This window comes from Denticeps clupeoides, chromosome 19, assembly GCF_900700375.1.
Source record: "Denticeps clupeoides chromosome 19, fDenClu1.1, whole genome shotgun sequence".
In the NCBI taxonomy this organism is placed as follows: Eukaryota; Metazoa; Chordata; class Actinopteri; order Clupeiformes; family Denticipitidae; genus Denticeps; species Denticeps clupeoides.
In genome coordinates, this window is record NC_041725.1 from 5,281,941 (window position 1) to 5,303,435 (window position 21,495).

General features: G+C 41.4%; 1 protein-coding gene across 3 annotated transcripts; it reads left to right on the forward strand.

Moving 5' to 3' along the window:
• The first annotated feature begins 3,154 nt into the window (after positions 1-3,154).
• Positions 3,155-19,859, forward strand: scn4ba (sodium channel, voltage-gated, type IV, beta a). 3 transcript variants are annotated; one of them, XM_028962593.1, is made up of 8 exons: positions 3,155-3,201; positions 3,314-3,395; positions 3,534-3,850; positions 13,008-13,171; positions 14,050-14,269; positions 14,612-14,741; positions 16,483-16,570; positions 19,268-19,859. In XM_028962593.1, the coding sequence occupies exons 3-8, from the start codon at positions 3,727-3,729 to the stop codon at positions 19,280-19,282; spliced, it is 741 nt and encodes a 246-aa protein (XP_028818426.1). In that variant the 5' UTR covers positions 3,155-3,201; positions 3,314-3,395; positions 3,534-3,726; the 3' UTR covers positions 19,283-19,859. The 3 variants fall into 3 exon arrangements, with proteins under 3 accessions (XP_028818426.1, XP_028818427.1, XP_028818425.1); XM_028962594.1 differs by lacking the exon at positions 3,155-3,201 and having other exon boundaries at positions 3,349-3,419; XM_028962592.1 differs by lacking the exons at positions 3,155-3,201; positions 3,314-3,395 and having other exon boundaries at positions 3,440-3,850; positions 14,612-14,648; positions 14,724-14,741.
• The last annotated feature ends 1,636 nt before the right edge of the window (positions 19,860-21,495 follow it).

Genomic DNA, 21,495 nt, shown 5'->3' on the forward strand with positions numbered 1-21,495 from the left:
CCTCCTCACTTCTTTTCTCACCTATCCAATTTATCTAGTTCCCTCCCACCCACTCTCTAACACACACACACACACACACACACACACACAGTTCTCCTTTATGACATTCCATTTCATACTGAAGAGTCCATTATGTGAATATGCCCATCCCTGCACACCTATACGGGATGCTGCAGTATGGATTCCAAGGTCATATTACACTAGTGTGCGTGGGGGAGCATTGTGATTGGTTTCTGTATATAACCAATCACAGAGTGGTAAAAGGTCATCTTTTTTCAAAAATTCCCCCCAGTCTGTGATATTCTGAGGGAGAATGTATGGGATTTTAGAACAAAATGGACCGGCGTCGAGCCGCTCTGTTCTGCAGACGGTGTGTTTCAGGGCCACAGCTGCAGTCGTGAAGTCACGTAATCCCCCCTGCATCAGATGACCTTCAACCAGAAAGACAGCTGTTCTCCGCACAGGGTGGTTGGACAGATGACGCACCCATTCATCAATTCAGGGAGGAGCACACAAATTATGGGGAAAATACTGTTGATGATTCTGTGACGGCAAATGTCTCCTCATCTTGATCTGAAACAGTAATCAATGATCGCTGAACTCTTTTTTTTTTTTTCAGTAACATGGACATCGTTTGACCTTGCATTGCGTTGCACTGTTGACCAAACAGCTCATCTTTCATTGATCTCATCCTTATTAATCATCCATGTTCCAAATGTGTGGAAGGCCAAGCTGTAAAAAAATGAAGGACTCGTCTTTCAAAGCGTCTTCTGACGTCAGTAAGGATGAGAAACAGCCGAAGCAGGACGAGGCACTGTGGCAAAATAGTGGCGGAAGGACAAAACCAACCCCTTGCAGAAGCCTTTACTCTACATGAGCAAATGAGTCTTGGAGCAAAGAAGTTCTATACAAACCGCTTGTTCTGTGCTTTTTTTATGTGCATTGTGACATTTCCAGGTCACTCATACATCACCTGCTAGTGTTGGCCCCACCCACAGTTCTAAATATCCCACCCCTCCGAAAACGGCAGCAAGTCAAGGTGGCCGAGCTAAATCTGTTTGAGGTAGAAAGTACACAAGACCACTGCAAGCAGGACCACAAGCAAAAATGTACAGATCAAACGATGAAAAGGGTTTTACTGACTTTTTACCAGCATTTATTTGTTAATTTATTAATCATGGGAAAGGTAGGGCAGCTAATGTTTTTTTTTTTTTTGCACAGCAGATACATGAATGTAAATGGGGGGAAAAAAAGCCGGAGGACAATATGACTAATAAAATAAGACGAGTGATGATGTGATCTGAAAGGGATATTCGCAGGTTTGCCATAGTCACCCGAGGAAACAGGATGCTGCTCTTCAAACGATACTCCCTCACACACAATTACAGCCCTGCGTAAGACAATAAAGGTCATATTGATTAATTTTCAGTCTGGCCCAGTTTTACACCCCATATTATTTTCAGGATTTGATGTTAGCATGTTAAAGTGAGGTGATTCTTCTTTAGTTCTTTGGTTTTGGTGATAAATGCCTAAATCTGCATGTAACTGATTACAGTTGATTTAATCACCTTTAAATGAAATATGAGGTCATTCCTTTAGAATTTTCTTTAGTAATTTTTTGTCGTATTTAATTAAATGATTTCCTGATTTTAGAAGAGATTTTTTCTTAGTTAAACACCTTGTACTGATATTTACATGAAAGGTACTACATAAATGAACCATGATTGACTAATTGATTGATTGATCGATTGATTGATACACATGGATGTTTAATGAGAGCCACAATGCCATGCATTTACTTTCAACTTCCTACCTCTGCAGTCCCGAGTTGCCCTAGCACTGTCCCTGCAATAAGTGAATGCAAATCTCTCTGGATAAGAGTGACAACAAAATAAAGAAAGGTCAATGTAATATACGTACAGATCTGTGCTTCTATGGAAACGCCATTTCATCTCAATGCTAATAATGCCTGATTCCATTGACTATGTGAGAATAAATATGAAACTAAAGCAGTGTCTAATGGAGTCATTCTAATCCCAAGAAAAAGGCCAGGTGATAAGTGATGTTGTACGTAACCCGCCTAGTATTTTCACTCTGTGATTAATTCGAAACAGCAATTTCCACTCCACTTAAAAGTTGAAAGATGCAATGAGAAGGAACAGCTTGTTTCTGCTATATTTGTATACTCACCAGCCAGCCACAAAACTAAAACTACCATTATGCAATAAACTAATATGCCCTTAGACTCCAAAAGATCTCGTGTGGGTCTGCTGGCATCTGGCACCAGGACGTTAGCAGCAGATGAGGCATTTGAGCACCTTCCCACAGTACAAAATGTAACCTGAAGGAGCCCATGGCCATTCTGTGTGTTGAAATGTTTAGGTATCTATAACAACACAGTTATGGGTTTATGCTTCAGGCTAGACATTATTATCAACATTGTCTTCTTGTTGATAATGCAGTATTGAACAGTATGAATATGCATAATGATTGGCTAATGCAAAAAAAAGGACATTAACTGTTGAAATCAGTGAAAATAAAATGTGTGAATTTATATTGCATTTTAAAAGATAATAATTGTACATCAGTACAATGTTTCCATTAATACACAGCCTTGCTTTTTGAGATTTGCAAGAATAATGTAAGTTATAGTTTTTACTGTGCTGAAATGCTGAAATAAAAATATTCACTTGTAACTAAACAAATGTGTTATTAACTTTTCATTTTGCTGTGCATGTAATTTCCTTCTCTGTGTCAGCATCTTATGGATCTCATGGACCGTATATAGTGTCATAAATCTTGTGGGCTTCAGTTCTGTCTTCAGTCTGCAATGCAGAAAACAGACTAATCCGGAGCTCAGGGTCAGAAAGGCTTCTGTTCGCAATCACCTTGAGGCAGAAGAGGCGGATTGAGGTGGGGGAGAAAGAAAAAGAGCGAGAGAGAAAAGACGGGGGTTATGGTGCAAAAAGGCTCTATTCATAAAGAAGACGAGCAATGAACTGGGAAGGGGACTTGATGTCCTCGGTATTTTCTGCAGACGCGTGCCCAGCGCATTGCTGTGAGTGGACGTAATCTCCCCCGATACAAATCATGCTAAAGTCCCCCCGACTCCTCTCTCTCTCTCTCTCTCTCTCTCTCTCTTCCATACCTCTGCAGTGGCTTTTACTGTTCGCAGTCCCTGCACCAGCCAGGAGGCTGCCGGTAAGCTCCATTCGTCTCCCCACTCCCCCACTTCAACCCGCCTATGGGGACAATGCTCTCTCTCTCTCTCTCTCTCTCTCTCTCTCTCTCTCCCTTGCCCGACCGTGAGCAGTGCACAGCAACCACACAGCCGCTCCGTCCACGCCGTCCCTCCAGCGACAGCCTGTGACTAAAGCAGAGAAGATCCCAATAAGGTGCAGCCTCCTCTTTTCCTGTCTGTGCGTTCACGTCTTCTCCCTCCCTCCCTCCTTCTCTCTCTCGGACGCTCCATGAACACAGTGCCTGCCTCTCATGCTTTTTTTCTTTTCTTTACTGTGTCTTCTCTCCTTCAGTCTCCTTCTCTCTGGGACTCACGGCAAAGGAGGAGAGAAGAGGACAGGCAGTCCCTGCCTTTTTTTTTTTTTTTCCGTCTCATCTACACCCCTCCCCTCCGCCCAAGCCCAGCCTGCCCCAACTCTGAAGGACGCCCACAGGGGTAACCAGGTGGTGGCAGACAGACAGACAGACAGACAGGCAGACACGGAGATGAACAGGCTGCCCCACCAGCAGACCGCCATGGAGACCCGCGGAAGGAGTGGGTCGATTCTCCACCGGTTCCGCAGCTCAGGCGATGCCTTTCACGCCAGCCTGCTCATCACGCTTCTCCTCGGTGAGTCGGAAAAGCTGACTTTCTGTTGACATTCCTCGTCCCTCAGCGCCGGGGTGGCAGCCAGCTTTCTGCAGCGTTCTGCACAGCTTGCACCGGCGTGAGGACCCGGGCGGTCAGGGCTGCATGCTTGTTTACTTGTTGCTTTGAAGTAGCGGAACAGATTTGGTTACATGGATCACGTCTCACCACAGTTGTCCCCTCTCCTCTTAGAGTACTAGGGGTCAGCGTGTGAAATTCAGGGCCGTGGTTTGAACACGGTGTCCATTCATATAACAAACTATTTTTTTTTTTTTTACAGTCGGGTATCAACAACACTTATTTAAATAAAAATAATAAAAAGAAAAAACTGTAATTACCGTCCATAGGCAACGTTGTCCTGCAGTCGGCAAAAACTTGAGAACGCGAATAAGGTGCCACAGAGCGTAGCGTGATTATTGCCCTTAAAGAACTACTGGCACGGCGACATAGACAGAAAAAAAAAAATCAATAATGTCATTGGAAAAGTTGTCGGGCGGTGAGTATAAGACTCAGCCACCCTCCCCTGCCGGTTATTGAACATTTACAGCCTTCCCTGTCCCTCTCGCAGGTCTCGCACCGCGGCGCACCGTTTTACTGGGTAAACGGCAGGTCCTATAGCAACATGAAACGCACGGTACGCATTCCCAACTTTGTGCTGGTGAAGAAGCTGCTGTGGCAAGTCCCCTGCCTCGTGACACCCAGCCTGGTATGCCGGCCATCGAGTCACAGACGCTAAGATAACAAATGAACGCCCGCTGGGCGTACTGGGATGGCACGACGCTCGGTGCGGCGAGGGGACTTTTCCCGTATGATTGTCAAGGTGAAGTGAAGGCCGAAAAACTGGGACGGTTTTTCTTTTAATGGATCCAAGCCAAAGGGCTAATGTAAATGTTCCCATAGAAACCTCAGTGGATAGGAGGGGGGCCTGATGTAAAACCCCAGAATGTCTGTGAGTGTGTGGGTGTGTGTGTGTTATTACGGACTCAAGGGGAATTTATTCAGCAGGAAGAAAGGCACTTTGTATGATTGCAGTGACTCTGTAATCGGATGATATAGGAGCGGCTGGCGTGTAAAGGGGGGGCCGGGTTTTATTTTAACGCATGTATGCATTTATTTATTTCTTTCAGCGTTCACTGCAGTGCCAAATGAATTGGCTGGACGTCAGCGCAGGTTGATCTTACACCAATGAAAATAAATGGAACCCCAATCTATCAAGCACCAGGCTGCCTGCGCGTGTGCCCGGAACGTAGGCTACGCGCACAAGAAAAATGGTTAACATTTGCATTTGGTTTCAATTAGGGGACACGCTGCACAAAAGTGGGAATATGCAAACGTGACTTTACGGCATCCCCGCGCTCTCTACATGTTGCAGTCCTCTTCACCCAAATGCAAGCATGCACACAGGGGTGGCGGCTCCTAAAAAAAAAAAAACACGCTGACAGCAACGTTTTGCCGTTACTCTCCAGTAACTTTGCTTGTTGTTCGTAATGAATTTTTCATCGGTGTCCAGTGTTATTTTTAAAGGTCTGCAGGCCTAAAGTTAGCATCCACATAAAGCTCCTGTGTAATAAGATATTAGAATACCCGCCTTCGTCCGATATTTTTAATGACTTATAAATGTCATTTGTGACACAAAATATGTCTGTTAAGGAATCCAGGGAAGGCCTTTGTGAGATAAGGAAAGTGCATTCATAAGGGCAACAGGCTGCGTTCTGATCTGTGTCAGGTGTGGCGATGCTATAAATACCGCGCCCATGTAGATGTGGGTGAAGGACAGAAGTTAACGGCTCTTCCGGTGCCAACACTTGTACGCGTCCACAAGGGGGGCGCGAAGAGGGCCGAACGTGTGCCAAGCCAATCCACCTGCATGCTTGTTGCGTGCCATCTTCTGTTTTTATATTAATTCATTATTTTATGTATTCCTTTATTTAACTTGTGGAGCACTCTTTAACAGTCCGTCTCCTCGTCTTTCTAACCCCCCTCACCCACTCTCCAGCAAGATCACCAACCGGAGTCTTATCCTGCCAACACCTCCACCCTCTGCTTGTAGCCCTGACACGCACTGACACCTGAAACCCCATTGGTGACTGTGTTGCTGTGTCTGTGTGTGTTGTAACCTTGCACCCTTGCACTTGCTCAAATGTGTTATTCATGACTATTGATTCTGTCGTTGAAGCCAGCATTAAGTTCTATTCTCACTGTAATAAAACACTTTGTGCGCAGTACTCACAGTGCACTCATGCACAGCAACTTCTGCACAGCCTTTATCAATTATGATGGAAGTTGGGGAGAATAGGGATCGCAGAGACAATGCTGAATTTAGAAATGTATCTTGAAAATATATGTCTGGCGATAGCCTAGTGAACCGTGGTTAGGGGTTTGAACCCCACTTAGCCCCATTGTGTCCCCAAGTAGATCATCAGGGCCAGTGGTGGCCTAGTGGGTAAGGAAGCAGATTTGTATCTGAAAGGTTGCGGGTTCAAATCCCAAACTGTCAAGGTGTCACTGAGGTCCTCTTGAGCAAAGTACTGTCCCTACTCATGGCTGCCCACTGCTCAAGTGCGATGGGTTAAATGCAGAAGACACATTTTGGTGTGTGCACCATGTTGCTATATGTCACTTTCACTTTCACCTATTAACACTGAGTCTCTGTAGTTAGTGATGCTAAAATCCACCATAATTTAACACATATGCCAATCTTTCCTCATACAAAGATCATAGTGCTCATGATCATGTGCATAGTGCATAGTGATCATGAGATGCTTTGGTTTTACTAAAACATTTTATGTTATGGCAATTCTATTTTGATTGCTAATGGTAAGGGACTGGCAAGTTTATTAATTATGGAAATCAGGCTACTGAATATCAGGGAGCGTGGATCACTGGGTCAGGAATGACAATTAGCGCAGGGGTTATTGTTTTCTTGCGTGTGGGCAAGAGTGTGAGTCTGTTGATGAGGTTTCGTTTTTATTAAATAAATTAACTGAGGTGCCCTGTGCCCAAAGTCCTAACCTGGGTTACGGCACTCAAGACCTGCTAATGGTGAGTGATTTGGTCATTTTAGGAAGTAATCTTTCCAATACTTCATTAAGGTGTGAATGTAACTGGGTGGAAATTAAAGTGATAATGTGAGGAATTCCCCTTCTTTGGAATTCATCACCAACCCTGACACCCTCTCTGTATCACATTCTTTGGATTGGCAGGAGTGCCCTTAGATGGCACCGGGTCAAAGGTCACACAGAGCAAGCGAGTAGATGCTTGTCAAATGATAGCATCCAACGAGGGACAGGTTTCGGAGCAGACAGGCTCAGACTGGGAAGCTGTGAGAGAACTGGCCTGATTCCAGGCTGGCAGAGTGTGGAGCTTGTTGGCATTATTGCACTGCTCTTCTATAAGTCTTCAAGAAAAATTAACCATAAAACATGGCCATACAACAAATACAATTTAAGTGAAAGAAACCTTTTAGGATGAAAAGTAAATGTACCAACAATTTTACTTTCTGCACGGAGGTCAATATATTCTGCAGAATGACAATCATTATTGAGGACAGAAAATTTTGCATATGACATATGACGTATTTGGCAGTGTTCTTGTAGCTCGAAACAGTGTGGAGATGGTGAAATCCACTGGGAAAGGCTGACTCAGCACCTCTGTTACGAAGAAGGCGGGAAGCAGGATTCTGAATAATTAACATCCTTTTTAGCAGAGGGCGGAGCTGGACGTAGTGGGAAAGAGAGGAGGTGAGTGGAGCCAAAGAGCCTAAAGCAGGCAGAATGAGTAACATCCTGCTGAGATTGAAAAAATAAATGCGGATAATAAAGCATATTAAATCATGCAAGCAGATTCTGTATGTTGCATGAGTGTGTAGGTGACTGTTTGTTCAGCCAGATGCCATTCTGCTGTAAATTCTGCAATTCGCTGGAAAGACTCCAGCCTTGACATAAGATTCAATCAGATTTAATAGCTGCTTGGACGGCTGGATGGATGGTTGCTACATCCTGAGGGAGGAGCTTTTGCAAAGAGAAGATGGAGGAAGAGAATAATGTTTAAGGGCTTCTCTTCTGCATTACTTCAGCATAGACCTGTCCATTTTCACACAGCAGAGCCTTTTTCTCCTGTCCCAGTTTTATCACTGACACGTCTGAAGCCACACAGACGCTGTCAGGACGATATAGGATTATGTGAATATGGGCTAATCTCACCCCTGCCTGTTCTCTACGTCTGGATGAATTATGACCATGTTTGGATCCAGGTGTTGACCTGGACTTGCATGGGGCCAACATCTGGCCAGCACTGAGGCTGTTGCTTGTTTTGTTGTTGTTTTTTAATCTCAGATTATTTGAAGGGATTATGGGAATTATATATTACAGGTTATTCTGAGAATGGCGCAATGCACTTTATTTCTTTTTTTTATATATATAAGGCCATGATATGAATAGGGAAAGGCCAATCCTAGATCACTACTCATATTTTTGGTTACGTGAATGTGACCCATCGTAAGTATGTGTGCCAACCTTTCAATCATTTGCTGAAGCATATCAGCATTGGTAGTCGGGTCACATGCCACCTGTGCTGGCAGTGAGGGTGAATCTGAAGTCACAACAAGGTTTACCCTATACCTGTGTACACTAATTATCCTTAACTTAGTCAATTTCACATCCACGCCACTGGTCACAGTGTAAGGAACTAAGAGTAAAGTGTTGCAGTGGACAATACTGAGGGATAGGGTTCTGGAAGAGATATTTGCTGTCACACAGACTCTATACATTAAGGAATGGTCATGGTTACAAAAATATTGCTGTTCCTAAGAACACAGTGGCACCCATAATCCTTAAATGGAAGACGTTTGGGATGACCAGAACCCTTCCTAATGCTGGCCATTCGTCCAAACTTCTGGGGAGAAGAGCCTTGGTTAGAGAGGAGAATCCAAAGATCACTGTGGCTGAGCTCCATAGATGCTGTCAGGAGACGGGAGAAAGCTGTAGAAAGTCAGCCGTCACTGTGGCCCGCAGGAAGCCTCTCCTCAGTAGAAGACATATAAAAGCCTGCATGGAGTTTGCTAAAAAAAAAACACCTGAAGGACTCAAAGCCGGTGAGAAATAAGATTCTATGGGCTGATGAGACCAAGATAAAACTTTTTGGCCTTAATTTTATGCAGTATGTGTGGAGAAAAACAGGCACTGCTCATCACCTGTCCAATACAGTCCCAACAGTGAAGCATGGTGGTGACAGCATCATGCTGTGGGGGTGTTTTGCAGCTGCAGGGACAGGACAACTTGTTGCAGTGAAGGGAAAGATGAATGCAACCAAGTACAGGGATATCCTGGATGAAAGCCTTCTTCAGAGTGCTCAGGACCTCAGACTGGGCCCAAGGTTTACCCTCCAACAAGACAATGACTCTAAGCACACAGCTAAAATAACGAAGAAATGACCTTACAAAAAATTTAATGGCCCAGCCAAAGCCCTAACTCTCTGGAGAGACCTAAAAATGGCAATACACCAATGTGAACCATCCAACCTGCCAGAAATGGAGAATATCTGCAATGAGGAATGTCAGAGGATCTCCAAATCTATGTGTGAAAAACTCATGGCTGTATTAGATCAAAAGGCTGCTTCTACTAAATACTGAGCAAAGGCTCTGAATACTTAGGACCATGTGATATTTCAATAAATGTGCAAAAATGACAACATTTTTTTGTTTTCTTGTCAATACGGGGTGTTGTGTATACATTATTGAGCAAAAAAATTACTTAAATAATTTTAGCAAATGGCACCAGTGCATGACATAAGAGTACATATGTTTGAGACGAAGTTAAGAGTAAGTCACAGCATGCTGACATTCTGGTAAAGTTGAATAGTAAATAGTAAGTAGAAATGTATTATTCATGATGATTGATTCTCTGATGAAGGTCAGTGTTATTTCTGTACGAAGATGTCTGACCTGTTCTGGGAAGTTTGCTTTTTTGTAACACTTTCTGATTTGTAAAAACAAAGCATAAATAATTTAATATCTTTAAAAGTCTTATTTTATAGTTTTATTTATTTTACTGTTTCTGCTTTTAGCTTTACCATGCATGAACAAAAAAGGGTTGGATGCTGATTGATAGAAGAAATAATGAGGCACTTAGCATTAATGTCCATGTCAGATAAAGAAACCAAAATAACAAGTGGCTCTGAATAATTTACATACATCATGTATCTAGAACCTTAGAGACTGAGTGCTTGGCAAAATAATATTAGCCTAGCTGCATATTATGGTTTATGGATAATATAAATACTTATGGCACATCCTGCATTGTATGAAATAAAAATAATCCACATATATACACTTTTGCACCAGTGGGTGGGTCCTGTAGCAATATGTACAATGTTTTGATTTCTTAAAATTACCAGAAAGGTTACCACATACAGTTGCATTCCTGACACCCCCACCCTGCAGATGAATTTAGAAACCAAATTATAAATAGCAATGAATTACAGCTCAATTTCTCTATTCTGGCCGATATAAATGCACTACCACCAACACGTCACACATCCTTCCTCCTCCATTTCTCCAGAGATGCAAAACAGGCACAAACTGATGAGGGTGAGACAAAAAATAAGGTGAAGTGTGTTGCTACTAAATCTGTCCCTTCTCTCTACATGGTGATAGTGACCCCTCCCAAAACAGGCATGCATGTTAGGAGCATGTCCTTTATAATGACATCTCATCCATCTTAAGCAGTAAGTCAGTAGAAATCAATATCTGCAGAGAAGCCATATGGGCTCAGCACTGAAGCAGAGTTCAGGGATTTAGTCTGAACTTCAAATTCTGAGGGATTTGTTGCATGACTGAATAAATTGGATATAGGAGAGTTTAAAATTAGGTATCACAAGTTGTAGGTATTATTTGCTGAAGTTTATGATTAACGATTCAGCCCAATTTGTCATTTTTCAAGAAATCAGATGGTTGTGTCAATTGATATCAAACTGATATTGGAAAGAACTTAATAGAAAGTTTTTAATGCAAGGACAATACTATCCAATAAAATACAAAAAAAAAAAAAAACAGACAATGAGACTATGAGCATGATAAATGACAATTACAAAATTAGAATCAAAAGGAATGAAAGAGATAACTGATTATAAATGATTCATATTTATTTATATTTTAATATACAGGGTGAGCCATTTATATGGATACACCTTAATAAAATGGGAATGGTTGGTGATATTAACGTCCTGTTTGTGGCACATTAGTATATATGAGGGGAAAAACTTTTCAAGATGGGTGGTTACCATAGTGGCCATTTTGAAGTCGGCCATCTTGGATCCAACTTTTGTTTTTTCAATAGGAAGAGGGTCATGTGACACATCACATTTGTTGGTAATTTCACAAGATAAACAATGGTGTGCTTGGTTTTAACGTAACTTTATTCTTTCATGAGTTATTTACAAGTTTCTGAAAACGTATAAAATGTGTTCAATGTCACCAACCATTCCCATTTTATTATAAATGGCCCACCCTGTATATTCATTATAAGCATTCTCACTTATGTATTTTGGAGTCTTGGTTTAGGTGTTATCCTGTCTGAAATCATATTATTTTACATAAAGCCCTAATAAGCCTTTTGTATCTTACGTAAAAAAAGAAAATTGTGCCAAAAAGTATGCTCCATATCTCTAGCACATTGGGTCATTTTCATTTTTGTCAGCGGGTATTTGTTTCCTTACATTCCTATAAGGAATCCCCAGATCAAAACTTTTAGGCTGAATGTAGTTTTATTTTTCATTTTCTAAAATCTATTTTTATGCGTGATTCCCAGAGGTCTATGATGTGCCTTAATAGCAGGTCATGATGGCTCTCGGATGATTACTATGGCGCAGGAGCCATCAGGACCTGTTAAAAGCAGTAGGCTGCCGTCAGTCATGGCGGCTGCATTAATGTGGAGAGACTGTCCTTACCTTCTGCTAGGTGTTGTGTTCTACTGACAAACTGGTTGCACATCTTAATGTTGCTTGCAGCTCCTGTATTGTTATCTTTTGTTCTGGCCCACAAACCTTTTTATGTTTCCTTTTATTAAAAATCCTTGTTTTGACACAACCTACTCCTGCACGTCCCCATTCAACCTTCAGTCGTGAGGATGTCATATTTAGGGTGCGGCAAACACGAAAGGCAGATAGAACAGAAACCATCTCCTCGATGATGTCTATATATGCTCTAGTCTAATACAGAAACCTGGTTTAAAATTTGCTGTCTTCTTTGTGCTGATGTGCAGTAAAAGTGATTTGTTTTACATTTTCATATAGAATAATTGATATATCAAAGTTGGGTCTGGGCTTGCAAAATTGTTCAATTTAGGGTCATTTACAATTGTTTTTACCCAAAGTAACAATTCGTGACAAAAACTGTGCAGATATTATTAATGCCGTAAATGCCTATGGGCGCTGGACATGGAATATCTGGATATAAATCCGTTATCAGCAATAATTAGTCTTGAGTTCCAGTGGAATCCTGTCTTCACTAATGGCAGTCTGGCAATTATCTGGTACATCATGAAGGACATCTCTAAATGTCTCTAGGCTTTTGAGTGGTAGTGTACACAGCTCCACAGACACACACACACACAGGCCCTCTCTGGAACGAAAAGTTAAGTTGGGGTATAAAAATAGTCATGTGCACTCCTCTCACCGCCGAAGCCAAAATACATGCCGGAGATGCCTGAGTGCTTCAGACTAGACTGAAAGTGCTCCCCTCCCCCGACTCTCTGACTTTATTGGTGCTAAGAGAGCACCATCATCACTTCCTTAAACAATCAGCACTGCTTTTAACCAAGAGCAAGGATTTCATTGACGTTTCTTCAGCCATTTCAGGCGTCCTTTTTCTCCCAGACATGATCTCTTTGGAATTTGGAATTTATTTTTTTTTTTTTTGGATAATAAAATACTGGTAGATCGAATGTTACTGTCCATACCACTTTATCTCCCTATATCTTCTCCCACTATTATTTCTTGCTCTCATTTACCTTTCCTATGCATCCAGCAGGTCTTTAAGCATCTCTTTACCATCCTTCCTGGTGGAGGAACAACATACATGAAAGCACAGTAGCCTATGCTTGTGCACTTTAACCTGACTTTCTTTATTTTATTTCATTCCTAGGGGTTTGGAGTGCCCAGGCTTTGGAAGTGTCAGTGGGGAAAGTTCCATTTGTCGAAGCGATGAACGGCAGTACTGTTCTCCTGCCATGTACCTACTCCAGCTGTATCGGCATCAAGAACCTCTACTTCAATTGGCAGTACAACGACAACGGCACTATGCAGAAGGCACGTAAAGTCTCCAGTCTGCCCATGACATGTCCACGTTACATGACTTAGTCCACCAGGCTCTCGGACAACCAGTAATGTATGAAAAGACAGAAGAAATAAGCAAAACATGATTTCAGACCTTTATGCAGAATGTAGAAAATCTGCCACTATGGTTGGCATAGTTTACACAGGAAGCATTTTTATTCCTGATATGAAATTCATTTAGCATTGACTGTCAACCATTGTCAAACTGCTATCAAACAAAGTGACTTTAGTGACTTCTGATGTCCTCAAGTAGCGCTTAGAATCCCACGGACTCTTCTGCTGATCATAAAACCCAAATATAATTCAGACTCCTCAACAGCACTGCGGCAAACGGTGGTCCTGGTACGGCAGTGTGTCCAGCACCACAGCTAGATAGCGTCAATAGCACAGCAGAGCCTTATAAAACTGGGTTTCTTCAACGTATAATCGCAGTTCCCATAGGATGGAGAGAAGCACAGGAGTTAGAAGCATAAAAAGTATAGTGACACATACTAGGAAAAAAATAGAATTGCTAGAGTCATTTCTTCTGCTTCAACATTTTTCTTTGTCCCTGACTGGAATAATATCTTCCAAAAATATGTTCTAACTTTCTTTTCTCACCACTTCTAGTATAGTCTATGCTATGCTTTTTTTCTCACAGGTAAAATGGTATACCGCATATTTTGATACACTGTATGATTAATTTTTGCATTGCTTTATTTAACTACCATGTATAGACCAATTCTTTATATATTGCAGATTTTTTGTTGTATGTATAACACATGTTAATCTTTCCCAACACTCAAATACCTTGGAGACCTTGGTGTTAAATCTGTGTCCTTCTTCAACAATTATCGATGTCTTGCCCTCAGCTTTGTGAGGCAGTGATCCCTGCAGAAGGAATTGAGCCCAACGTGTTGATCCTGCATGACCGGGTGGAGTTTGTGGGCTCCAGCAAGAGAAGCAACATCTCCATTCTGCTGAAGAACATCACCTTTGAGGACGAAGGACAGTACATCTGCTTTGCCAGAAACCCAAAAGAGAAGAACCGCAACCACAGCGCCATTTTCACTCTGTTTGTGGTGGAGGAATGTAAGCCATCAGACATACAGTGGTCATCCATTTTCACTCTTCAGTTTGTGCTTCACCTCCACATTAATAGAGAACATTTAGTGAATTGTGGCAAATAGTTTCCTTTGTTCATTACCACTTATATTTAAATAATTTACTGTAAGTTAAGTTAACTTTAATCCTGGTTAGATCTTGATTTTGAGTAAAAGTGATTGATGTCATAGCATTCTTTACCTATGTCAGTGGTACTAAAGTGTATGGTCATTATTTTATGACATGCGTTATTAGAAAATGTGTTTTCAATTATCATGGCAAATTGAAATATTCCTCTAAAAACATTCTCTGTATTTCTCTCTAATACAGTGAAGGAAGTGGACGATACTCTCACAGTCATCATCATGTCAGTGATTGGCGGGGTAGTTGGCCTGATTATATTAATCATGATTCTGAAATCATTAATCCTGTTCCTCCTCAGAAGAGGCCCAGAGAAAAAGTAAGTGTGCTTTTGGGTTTAACGTCATTCAAACACTTCATCAAATAAATTAATGCAGATTCGTGTAAAGAATTACCAGGTTTACTGACCGATCAGGTCTCAGCATATGTTTGTGCATGACTGCCAGCGTAATGCAAATGTGTACACAAAAAGGGAAACATTAATTTTATATTTATTCTACAGTGTAACTAATTGTCGTTACGATTCTGTATGATTCATGTTTGCATTACTTTATTTAACTACCATGTATAGACCAATTCTTTATATATTGCAGTTTTTTGTTGTATGTAAAGGGTCATTAGTGCCTAAATATTATATTTATACACTGCTCAAATAAAGGGAACACAAAAGATATCCTAGATCAGAATGAATTAAATATTCATATTAAATACTTTACATAGTTGAATGTACTGACAACTGAAAAAACACAACAGGCCGATCCAACTTTGATGTAATGTCCTTAAAACAAGTCAAACAGAGGCTCAGTAGTGTGTGAGGCCTCGACTATCATGCAGTGGAGAGAAGACAGAATGCTGAAGATGGGAAAACCCAATTGCAGGGCGGTTCAAAATAAGCAGTTGTGTCTCCACCGTTTACCCACTAACACCCACGGATGCTAACAAACAAAACCAGAGACAGGAAGGCAGGATATGTCATGATCCGGTCCAGAAGGGGTTACTCCAGGTCCAGGATCTGGACCGGAGTTTCATGATCGTGTTCACCTGCCTCTGATTGTATAAAGCTGCCCTGTTTGTGTCTGTTCACCGTCATTGTTAAATGTTACTTGTTCATTGTTATTGGATGTCTCCCCTGTCCTGTTCATCACCCCGGTTTCGTGAATGCGTTCGTCTTCCTCGTCATGTCCAGTCATCGTTCCAGATCATCTGCCTCACCATGCCAAACGGCCGTGACAAAATGACCCGACCAGATTTGGACACAGCTGACACCACCCTGCTGAGATCCAAGGAGCTCCTGATGCTGCTGATGAGGTCGTCTCCTGAGGGATCTCCTCCCAGACCTGGACTAAAGAATCTGCCAACTTCTGTACCATCTGTGGTGCAACTTGGCATTGGTCAATAGAGCGAGACATGTCGCAGATGTGCTCAATTGGACACAATCCTACCTCTTTCGGGCAGATAGATGGCTGTGCGGCCACCCAAAACACAACTCCCACCTGTGGATGTCGGGCCCTTATACCACCCTCATGGAGTCTGTTTCTGACCGTTTGAGCAGACACATGCACATTTGTGACCTGCTGGATGTCATTTTCAGGGGTCTGGCAGTGATCCTCCTGTTCCTCCTTGCACAAAATCAGAGGTTGTAGTCCTGCTGCTGGGTTGTTGCCCTCCTGCGGCCTCCTCCACATCTCCTAATGTAGTCGCCTGGACACTGCGCTGACAGACACAGCAAACCTTCTTGCCACAGCTCACATTGATGTGCCATCCTGGATGAGCTGCACTACCTGAGCCACTTGTGTGGGTTGTAGACTCCGTCTCATGCTACCACTAGAGTGAAAGCACCTCCAGCATTCAAAAGTGACCAGAACATCAACCAGAAAGCATAGAAACCTAGAAGTGGTCTGTGGTCACCACCTGCATAATTTCCACCTGTTGTCTATCAGTGTTGCTTCCTAAGTTGTGTTGTTTAAATGTTCCTTTTATTTTTTGAGCAGTGTATTTAGATTAAAACCAAAATGTCTTTTTACAGATGAATATGTCATATGTCTCTCTCTTTCTTTCAGTAAAGAGTGCCTTGTGAGCTCTTCAGGGAACGACAACACAGAAAATGGCCTCTCAGGCTCCAAAACGGACAACAAAGCAACACCAAAGGCATGAAAGTGTGTGTTTATGTATATATGGCTGCATGTATATATGAATACATGCAAATATATATACATATACATAACTGTGTGTTGTGTATAGAATTTAAAATAATGGACATTCTTTACTCTCAAGGGAAGTTGACATAAATATGTGAAAACAATGTAATATATTTGTGAAATTACATGCTTGAGACTGGGACATACACATGTGGGACAGTGGGAGTGGGAGGTTACGAGTCCTGTTTTGAAAATACCCCAAAATTTGGTATTTGTCAAGATCTGTGGTAATAATTTTCGGTAGTTATTTTTTTAATAGCTCTCATGCTCTGCCATGGTCTGCCAGACAATGTACTGTACAGATCACTGAACAACAGCACAATAACGTCACTTCCCAATTTTAAAGGTCTCAAGACGCATACGTTGAGTACTGCAGAGACTAAGCACTTTGTGCGAACTCCTGAAAGCCTGAAGGCCTGAAAGTATTCCAAAATAGAACTAAAAATCATGCTGAGGTAGCAGTTCATGCGATGAAAACGTGAGCCATGTTAAGGTTCTACATGCTTCTAGTGTTTAGATCAAGACATCGTCAAATCCAAGAGTGAGTCATGGGTTTGTTTAAGGATCCAGACCTACACAAGTTTTCACTTTAATTTTTTATTATTTTAATAACAATTGTTATTTTTACGCTTTAGATGCAACACTGGTGCCTGTAAACGCTTTTAGCTTCTTATGCTTTTACGGAGCAATGAAACTGCTAAAAAAAAACATTGAAATGTAGGGGAAATTGTCATGAAAAAAAATCTAAAAGACAATCTGATGGAAAACTATCTCCCCTCAATGAGCTTTTATGACAATGCTGCTTCTCAAATTACCAATGCATTTTTTAGCATGTAGAGAAATATATATATATATATATATATATGTCTGTGTCTGTGTGTGTGTTTGTGTGTGTGTGGTTATAAACACACACACACATACTATCCCACAGTCACCTTAGGAACATTTTTAATTCCGTCATCAGTTTCTGTAACTGTGTAAAGCTGATCAGTTTTTCGAGGCAGGGGTAGCTCGGTGTCATTATGCCATACAATGTGCCACTCTGCCACTGGCTTCCATTTCAGCCCATAAGTGAATGTAAGCACTCATTAGATGTTAAATTAAACTAATAAAATAGCCGGGGCATGTTGCTCTGTCCATTCATGGGGACAGGTTATGCAGCCTGGTCTACTGATGGTTTAAACACAATAACGCAAGCTTGTGCTACCATCACTACAGGTCATGCACATAATTAGAATGCACTTATTGATCTGAGTGCAAAGATATAAAGTAGTTATAGACATGTAGAGATATTTGTGTTAATGTCTTTACCTTTTTCAGCTTTTTAGTGCCAAATATGTCAAATGTCAATTATGTGATTCTGCAATCACCTGAAATGACAAAATACCTCTGTCCATTTCTGTTGTGTGTTACAGGTTATAACAGTTCAGTAAATGTTGCTTCGCTGTGGTGAATTCAGATGAACATGAAAAATGCAAAATGACCTTGGCAGAGGTCGTTATGGGCACTTTAATCATACTAAGTGTGATATGTCATGTGACATAAAGGGGCGAGATCAGGGGTGCTATAACGCAGGACGGGAGTTATTCTGGATGTGGCTGCTAATGAACTGGAGGGCCACACCCCTTCAGGGCTGGAAGCATGACTGCATGCTAGAGAGCACATTTAAAATAGTCTTCCTTAACACTTGATTTTCTTGAAGAATCAGGGCCTCTGGCAATCCCATGCTTGAATTGCTTTCTGACAGAGCAGTGGCAATCCCAGGTATTTGCCGCGACTTGAATTGATTTTCGGGGAAACGGTGACTTCTTTGACGTTTGTGATGCTTGTTGTTGGTGTTCGTTGCAAGAACGTATACCCCAAAGAGAATCGGGTATGAAATCCCATCTTCATCCTGAAATGACCTGCAGCAATAACAAAATGTAGCCTTCAGTGCTTCTTAATAGTGGACAATGCAATACACACTTGCCCATAGCTCCATTGGTGGTTTGACTTTGGTTTTGGCACTGCTCTGCCTGTATATTGCACTGATGTAATTATAATTTATGTTTGTCATTGTTTATGAGCATATCTCTGTCAAATATAGGGGAAAAAATCTCATCGCATCTTAACACGCGTACGTCCATAAAAACTATGCGTAATCATTGTGTCGCGTAATCAAGTTCACGTGAATTGTATTTGGTCTTCCCGATGCACCTCCTGACCCTCTCTTTTCACGTAGGAGTCTGCCCACAGAGGTACTTAGATAATAATTATAGACCGTTGCATGGCGATATTTAGTTTAAAAGTCTTAAATATCCGCTTCTAATGCATGTGAGGCTTTATGAGCATTTCGCGTAGACTTGTCAAGAGGAAGATGTTCTGAAAGCTTTGTAGGTCCGGGCTATGAAAAAATAAGCAATACTATTTAGTGGAATGTATTTATTCATGCCACCTTTGGACAGGAAAGGGGTTCTTGTGGACTTTGTGGCTGAGAGAATTTGAATGATTATATTGTCCTTGGGTCCTGTATGTAAAATTCATCGAACACATCCAGCAGCGTTGGAGCGTGTGAGTAACTCCTGGCGACACGCTGCCGGTGAAGTCATTTTAAATGTCAAGCTTACGATGTCTCTCTCTTGGTCTCTCCCTCACATGCTCCATGCAGCAGCCATTGCTGTAGCTTGCCTTAGACACCTGCTGTCTGTTCCAGTGCATCGCCATCTGCTGAGGGTTGATAGATTCTGAGCTCGGCTGGTTGGGTCTGTGCTGACGGGAGCATTTTCTGAGCGTGCCCAGCTGAGCACTGCGCCAGAGGCGGCCCAGCCCTGCCGGGCTGCAGCAGTGCAGTCTTAGCTGCATCTCTCTTTCCTTTCGGTATTTCCCCTCTCTCTCTCTCTCTCTCTTTCTTTCTTTCACTTTCTCACCCTCTCTCCTCCCCTGCACTTTGCAGCTCCATTGCACTGTCTGAAGCAGTTAATGCCCAGGGATCTCAGAGGCGCTGCGCATTTACATATCCAAGCCAGCCACACACACTGGACAAGGTCACGCAACAGACGCCACAAACTTACAGCTGACTAATCAATAGCAAAGCAGAATGGCTTTGGCAAGAAAATTCACATATTTAAATTAAGCTTAACTGAATATAATATCTGCAAAATGCAATTGGCCTGTGTTTTATGTTTTTGTTTTTACCACTGCAGTGCAGAAAATTAGTCAATTTTAATATGTTGCAATCGAAAACAAAAGAGCCATTGGAGCAGAAAGAGCAAAAGAGCCATTTTCTCCAATCTAAAGTGACATGTTTTACTGCCATTTTTCTCAGACTAGATTACAAGTACAAAAATAAGATTTGGTAGTGACCCTTCACTGCCCGAGCGGCTCCTACTCACACTGCCAAGCCAAGAGTCAGTGCAGTCGGCTCTCTGCTCTTCACATTCCGGCAAGCAAGGTGTGCTTGTTCCACTTTGTACTGGCACAAGCGCCATTTTAACGCCGTCATTTATGCAGTTCACGCGGTAACTCTACAGAGTCTCTACAGAATCTGATGTTTAAAGCCCTCCCCCCCAGGTACCACCACCTACCAGAGACACGAATCAGCTGTGAACTTTTTAAAGTTGCTCTGAAGTCAAAATGATTACATTAGACAATTTGGTTAGACTATTATATGTACAAATCCTTATACATTTACAATCTATTTTTAAAGTGTTATTGTCATACGTTTTTATGAGACACCCTTTTCTAGTTTTGGTGGTATAATTAGCCGTACTTGCATACAACCAATCAAAGGCAGGGAGAATAGGTGCAATGCTAATATTAACGGTTTGCATAGTAAGATTAGGAGTCATTACCATTAGTCTTTGAAATTGCTAAAAAATTATTCAACCTAAATGTTAAATGCTCAGAATTAGCAGTTTAATTGGAACTATATTAGCCTACATGTTGAACCAAATATTCATCAGAATCTGCAAATCACTCATATCATAGTAAAACAGTACAAATTTATAGTAAACATAATAAGATAATTAGTAAATATAATTACTGTAACAATACTGTGTAGACATAATAAATAAGCAATAATTAGTTACTTTAGAACAATAAAAATAAATGCATATAATAATAATAATAATAATAATAATACAATATTGACAATATAGGTTTTGATTTCAGTCCATCTTCAAAATTAGAAAATCTTCAGATTCCCACCTAAAATGGCAAGGTGGACTCTTACACATGAAGATGTATCAACATTGTCTTGTCTTTGCCTGTGTAAAATTCACAACATGCAGCCACACACCCTCCCCCTGAAAGATTTTAGCATCAGGGCCAAAGCAGAGGTATTGAGGTGTGGGCAAGATGCATGGTGGGATATGTTGCAATCTCAGCTGCCTTCACTCTGCTTGGGTCAAATCCTCTGACCGAACACTACGCTTTCTTCTGACTTTAAACTTTAAAGTGAATGTGGGACTACTGCTGTACTGTTTCTCTTTCTCTGTAACCAATGTCTGTCATACTCCCTGATCATGACTATGCACCTCAATAGATTTTTTTCTGGATTGTAAAAAGACTATATGACATGATAAATGATAACAATAAATTGTTTGCCTAGATATTGTTGTACTTGTATGTTTTTTTTGCACCTCTCTCAACATCACAAAAGGTCAAGAATGACAAAAGCAAATCTTAAATGTATCCATTAATAAAACTAAGATTTTGTTGTGTGATCTTACGATAGCATACAGCACAGAGGACACCCAACATGACATGTATATCTGCTGCCTACACATATTTTTAAAGAAGCACAATTCTGACCCTGGTAACAGGGCTTAATGAGATGGTAAGCTTAAATGAATCATATCACGCATATTTTGGCGTGTGGGTGGTAAGGAAATCAAC

Excerpts from the sequence above, each read along its gene's own strand:
- scn4ba (XM_028962592.1), top strand. The coding sequence starts at position 3,493 with ATGCTTTTTTTCTTTTCTTTACTGTGTCTTCTCTCCTTCAGTCTCCTT. Across the intron at positions 3,851-13,007 it reads GCTCATCACGCTTCTCCTCG|GGGTTTGGAGTGCCCAGGCT; the intron begins GTGAGTCGGAAA and ends TTTCATTCCTAG. Across the intron at positions 14,270-14,611 it reads TCTGTTTGTGGTGGAGGAAT|TGAAGGAAGTGGACGATACT; the intron begins GTAAGCCATCAG and ends TCTCTAATACAG.